The sequence below is a fragment of the Miniopterus schreibersii genome (assembly GCF_964146895.1).
Source record: "Miniopterus schreibersii genome assembly, chromosome: 8".
NCBI classification, from domain to species: Eukaryota; Metazoa; Chordata; class Mammalia; order Chiroptera; family Miniopteridae; genus Miniopterus; species Miniopterus schreibersii.
The window spans coordinates 14,899,783-14,905,782 of record NC_138109.1 but is presented as its reverse complement, the minus strand read 5'-3'; the positions used below and the strand labels follow the sequence as shown (position 1 = coordinate 14,905,782).

Genomic DNA, 6,000 nt, shown 5'->3' with positions numbered 1-6,000 from the left:
TTAAGGAACTCTCTTCACCCATTTCCTCATGTGCAAAACTGAAACTATAATAATAGTTCTATGTGCCGGGCTCTATTCTAAACACTTTACACAGATTATCTCATTTAATCATCCCACTATCCTTCTGATAGGTATTACTACCATTTCCACTTTGCAGGTGGAAAAGTGTGGAACTGGGAGGTTAAGTAACTTGCTCAAGGTCACATGGTAACTAAATATATAATAATATATCTTTCACAAGACTAATGGGAAGCCTTATGAGACTGCGGGTGGGGATGTGAAAGCGCTTTGTAAATAGTAAAGCATTTTACTCCTGTTAGATAGAATCTCTGCAGATTCGCGACTTTTTCGTGTGTGCCACCTCTGACTCTCTCTTCCTACGGAGTACTTCCTTCCGTCGGCGACAAGGGGTCGCTGCGCTGCGCCGACGCTGACAGGTCCCTCTAGCCCGCTTACGCCGGCCGCTCGTTGGTGCCTATAAATGGCAGCGACCGGCTCAGCCAGGCATCAGCCCATCGCCGCTCGGGCTGGACCCGGCGAGGGAGCTAGAGCTGGAGCTAGAGGCGGAGAAGCCGAAGCTGGGCCGGGGCGGAGCGCCGCGCAGCGCCGCGCCGGGGCCGCGAGGACGGGCGCGTTGCCGGTGGCCCACCGTGAGCCGCCCCCAGCCCGCGCCGACGCGCTCTCCCGCCAGGCCGCCTGCCTCCGCCTTCCTGCCCCCCCGCATTGCCCCGGAATCTCAGCCCGGCGCGCCTGCACCCCGGCGCTCCTCTGGGTGGGGAAGCTCCCGGCCGCTTTCTGGCTTCACTTCTTCCTCGCAGCCTGGGCTCCCAGCCCTCTCGCTTCTTTTCCTGGACTGCGTCCCACCCGCTTCTGTCCCCTTCCTTTAGCTCAGGCTCCCTGCTCCTTCCCGTAACCGAGTCCCCGCTGCTCAGTCACTTTCCTCAGCCGAGGGTCCTAGCCTTTCCTCTTCCTTTTCCTTGCCTGGGGCGCAGCCTATCTTGTTCCTTCCTCTGTCCTAAGGTGCTGTCTGTCCCTCACTCTCCTTTTCCCTGGCCTGGAGTTCCAGACCTTTTGGTCTCCTGTGGTCCTTCCTGGGTCGTTGTCCCCCTTCCCCAGTTTGGAGTTCTAGATCGAGAACCCAGCCTCCCTCCACCCCCAGAGGACTGCTTCCATGAAAAAGACCTCTCTAAAACATGAACTTTTTCTAGAGACTACCCCAGTCTCTCTTCTGACCCGCTGACCCCTTGCCACCTATGTCCCAGGTCTTACTCTCACTTTGCTAAGGGTCAAGGCCTACTGGGCCGAGGGGGCGGTAGGATGCTTCTGTGGTCTGGCACGTGCGGTCCCTCTCCTCCTCGAGTCTCCCCTTCGTTGCTCGTGGTAGTAGCCTTGGTGGGGCTACTGCCTGTTCTCAGGAGCCATGGCCTGCAGCTCAGCCCTACTGCCAGCACCATCAGAGGCTCAGAGCCGCCACGGGAACGCTCAATTGGGGATGTCACCACCGCCCCACCAGAGCTTGCCCCTGAGAGCCGCCCTGTTAACCATTCAGTCACTGAACATGGCACGAAGACTCGAAAGCCCTTTCCAGTCCTGGGCATCGACTACAAACACGTGCGCACACCCTTCGAGATCTCTCTCTGGATCCTGCTGGCCTGCCTCATGAAGATAGGTAAGTCTAGTTTGCTCTGATGTGTCCGCTGCCACCATACTGGTGAGCTTCTTGCCCCATCCTTACCCCTTGAGGCAGGAATAAAGGTCTGGACTTCTCCTGTAATGTAGGCAGCCTCCATCCTGACTTGCTTGAGCTTGAGCATGGTCCTCTTCAAGCTTGAGCTCTGTGGCCTCTGTGGGCTGAGGCGTCCCAAGATTAGAACCAGCATCGTGCATGGGAAAGGAGAGAATTAGAGCGTAGGATGCTTCTGATACTAGGTACTTTCAGCAAGGCTATCAGGCCTGGCAAGTCTCTGGCTGGGCCAGACCCTGAGGGGAGCCAGGCACCCAGCTGTAAGGCAGAGAGGTGTCCTCCGGGAAGTGGCAGTCTGCTCTGTCAACAGCAACCAGTGCAGTTACACACTTCATGGGAGGGTTTTCCAGGATGGAGTCTATTTCGACTTTGCCTGTCTAAGGAGTTTGATTATAGTAGGACGGGGTGGGGTCTGTGTGTTGGAGATCTAGAAGTGTGGTAGAACATGAGGGATCCCAATATTTTCACTTTCCTTTATCCCCGGAATATTATCGGTCAGCTTTGCCTGCCCTGGCTGGTCAGGAGCCCCTGAGTCAATTTCCGGCCCAGGAATGCTATTCGTTAAACAGTTTATGGGACAGGGGGCCCTGGAATTTCTGTCGTTTGTTTTGGTGGTGGAGGGGGAGTGGAAGCGGTTGAAGCTTGTTCTGGCCCCAGCTCACTTCCAGGTTGGCACCTGGCTGTGTCTCAAGGTGGTGTCTGCTGGCCAGTCACATTGGCCTACCGCTCAACCAAGTGGGAGAGGGACAGGTAGAGGGGCTCAGGATGTTTTGGTCTGAGGAGACTGAAATGTTTTTGGGAGAAGGAAATGGGAAAATTGTTCCCTTCCAGGGGTTGGTCTCCCTGCTAGGCCTGAGCACTTTGTTCTGCTGGGTGATGGATGGAGCTCACCGGAGCCTGCATAGCCCAGAAGTCCCGGCAGGGGGTGGGGGGAGGGTGTTGCTCTTTAAAAGCTGCCTTTGCCTTTTTAGCCCCAGCTAGCTGTAGAAGGCATGAGGGCCTGGTACTCTGATGGTTTGGGTTTGGGGAGTTTGTGACTCTTGGCAGGAAGGCTTGCAGCTTTCCCAAGGACATACAGGAGCTGAGTGGCAATGCCGGGCTGGTGAGAGGCAGGCTACGGGACATGCAGGAAGGCACTCTGTTTTGACACATCCAGGAGCTTGCTTCCTGGTACGGGGCTTGGGTGCTGTGACAGTAGCAGGGCCTGGCCTATACATGGACCTGGGCCGTTGGCACCTATACTCTGATGGCAGCCAGTTTCCTGGAAAAAATCAAGGACTGGACAAGGAGAGCCATGTGTACTGATTCTGACAAATAACATGACCTTGAACAAGCGGGGTCCTTTTTTTTGCACGTCTTGCCCCCCTGTGAAACTGGCAAGAATCTAAATTTGACCCTATCAATCGAGTCATTTGTTGTAAGAAACTGAAGTGACTATGATGTGTCATTTGCTTGTGTGAGACCAGGAAAAGACCTCACAAGCACTGTCTTTAAATTGCCCTCCTCTCTCCAACCCCCTCACCTCCCAACCATACCTGGCATTGTGTTAGGGCATTGCAGGCTGGTACACACATTGCAGGTCTCAGTGACTTCTGGTGGGATGACAGCATGACCACAAAGATTTTACTCTGGCCTGCAGGAGATATCCCTGCAGACCTGATATCTCTAGTTCTAATGGGGTCAGATTTGGCCTGCTTTTTCCCCACCAGCACCTGTGCCAGGGACCCTGGGCAGCAGGAGAACAGAGATGGTGCCACAGCAAGGGTATTAGTCTAGAAGTTAGGAAACTTGGCTTCTCAGCCCACCTTTCTCTGTGACCTTGGGCCAGTCACACATCTCTTGTCAGTTGGTCTTTGTGGCCCCTTCTAGGTCTGCCATTTCAATGAGTGGCAAGTCACTCAGCCTTGGGGCCTCAGTTTTCCCATTGTAAAATGAGGAGGTTGGATATGATCTTTGAAGGCCTTCGCTGTTCCAAAATTCTGTTTCTGGCTTAGTAGGACATTTTTCTGAAATGAAGACAGAGGAGTCCTAGCATCTGGCCTTCCTGGGGAAGAAAATAGAAAGATGACAGAAAGATCTCAAGGGTCCCTGTTCAGTTGGCAAAAGTGAAAGCCCTTTTTTCCCTTTACTTTTGCAGTGTAGAATTGAGGTTAGATGAGGGCTCTACCACTTTATCCCCCTTCTCCTTTCTGTGCCTCAGTTTCCTCAAAAATGGGGAAATAGTAGTATTAGCCATAGTGCTGCTGATGTGCTGATGACAAATTAATGCATAGAAAGTTGTCTTTGTACTCACAGGAAGCACTCAGTGAGGGGCAACTGCTCCTGTTGGTATTTTAACCACCTAAAGCAAATGCATCCCCACCTCAGACTCCGACAGTCTTCCTCTGAGGTGGGAGGATTACAAATCTCTCAACCATAAACTGCCACAGGGTGTCGTTCCTTAAGGTTTCAGGGTTTGGGGTATGTTCTACTGACTTTGTTTCCCTTTCACTTCAGTTGCCTAAGGAGCTGGTTTTGGTGGGAGGGGAGATGGCACTAACTGACTTAGGGGATAGGGTTGGGGGCTGAGGCCATGCTCTCTCTGCACTATCAGATACCCAAGAACCTAGGAGTTCATTTTGGGGTCTTGCCTGTTCTCTCAGTGCCCCAGTGTGAGTAGGAGCGATGTTGGAGCCCCCATTCTGTCGCCTATGTGGCAGCTGCTTCCCTTGCAAGGTACCCCTCCTTTAAGCCTGGAAAGTGCTGTGTGCAGTTCTCATTCCTATCCTAATATCACTGAGCAGAGCTTTAGGTAGACAGTCAGAGCTGAAGTTTTAGAGTAGATGCTTTGGGTTTCTCCTCTAACTGATTCAGTGGGTGAGTAGGCAAGTCACTTCCTTTCTCTGGGACTTTCTTCTGTCTCTGACAGGCATTCTTGCCTTTTCCTTGGTGAGGAGGGGCTAGTGGCATGAGGGGGTTTAGAAAACTGGGAGAACTGGGAGAGTCACCCCAAGCCTTAGGTTAGGTCCATTCCCCACCCCCACCACACATTGTGATTTGGACCCTGCATGAATTCTGCTTTGTCCCCAGTTCACCTGGCTCCCAGTCCAGTACTTGTGCCAAGGGTGAGCCTCCCTGTAACCCAGCTCACTACTGGCATCCACTGCATTTGTTTGCCCATATCCCTGACCCGGAACTCCTGGCAGAGGCCTAGGAGCCCATAAAGCAGGTTTTCATCTTGTCTCCTGACCAGAGGCAAAAAGGCATTCCTTTGTCCCTTTACATTGTATAGCTTGTTTTGGTCTTTGCAAGGTATATCCTGACATTTGCTTCTAGGTCAAGTCTGTGAGTAGGGGAGAATGGGTATCATTATTGTCCACTGTACATGCCTGGATATCAGAGCCAGCAACTTGTTTCCTGTAAAAATAAGACTAGATTTCTACTCTCCCACTTGTCAAAAGAAGAGAGGAACAACTTAAAGGTCACCTTGAAACTGTCACAAGAAGCCCAGATGGGACCTTTAAAAAGAAGAAGTGACCTTTTGGGCTTTGGGAAAACAGCTGAGTGACTGCAGGACAGTAGGAGGGGAGGTCAGCTGAGGACTAGGAGGAAGCCTTTAGGTAGGACATGTGTCTCCAGAAGTGCCAGGGCACTTAGGGGGCCTGGGTTGGTCATATTGCTTGGACTTCATTTAGCTGAGCACCTGTGAGGCACGCCCTGCCCCACCCGTCCAGCTCTGGTGGAAAGGAAAGACATGCTTAGGAAGCCTGGGCCAGGCACCTTGTTCCTCTGAACCTGACTTGCCTCATCAGTAAGGTGACATGCCATCTCTGCTTTCTAGTAGTCATGTAGAGACTGGGTGTGGGAATGCCCAGCACAGTGGCCAGCTCGCTATGGCAGCTTTCAGGGCCTGTTCAGATCCCGTCCCCTTTGGGCGGTCTTCCCAGCCTACTCTAGCCCACAGCAGTTGCTTTCACTTCTCCCCCAAACCCGTCTTCCATTATTGTTTATCCACAACTTTGGCATTAGGCCTAGCCTGCCCTGTGATATCTCTTCTGTTGTGTGTGTTTTTAGTAATAATTACCATTTATTGAGCATCTACAGAGTAGACTCAGGCACTTTATAAAAGTGATCTCATTTAATCCCTACTAAAATTATATGAGATGAAGGTTGTCTCTGTTTGACAGATGAGAGAACAGCTTAAAGAGGTTATCTGCTGTGGTGCTGAATTGCTGTTTATTTTGGCATAGCCTCTTCAAGGGGTGCAGCTACATCTC

The 6,000-nt window shown here is 52.1% G+C and overlaps 1 protein-coding gene across 1 annotated transcript in view; it reads left to right on the top strand.

The window, feature by feature from the left end:
• The first annotated feature begins 470 nt into the window (after positions 1-470).
• The window catches only part of SLC9A1 (solute carrier family 9 member A1), a 44,023-nt gene continuing 38,493 nt past the window's right edge, over positions 471-6,000 (top strand). Inside the window, exon 1 of the mRNA XM_081145801.1 lies at positions 471-1,669. Coding sequence (XP_081001927.1) covers positions 1,318-1,669 — 352 coding nt within the window. The 5' untranslated portion in view covers positions 471-1,317. The remainder of the gene's footprint in view (positions 1,670-6,000) is intronic.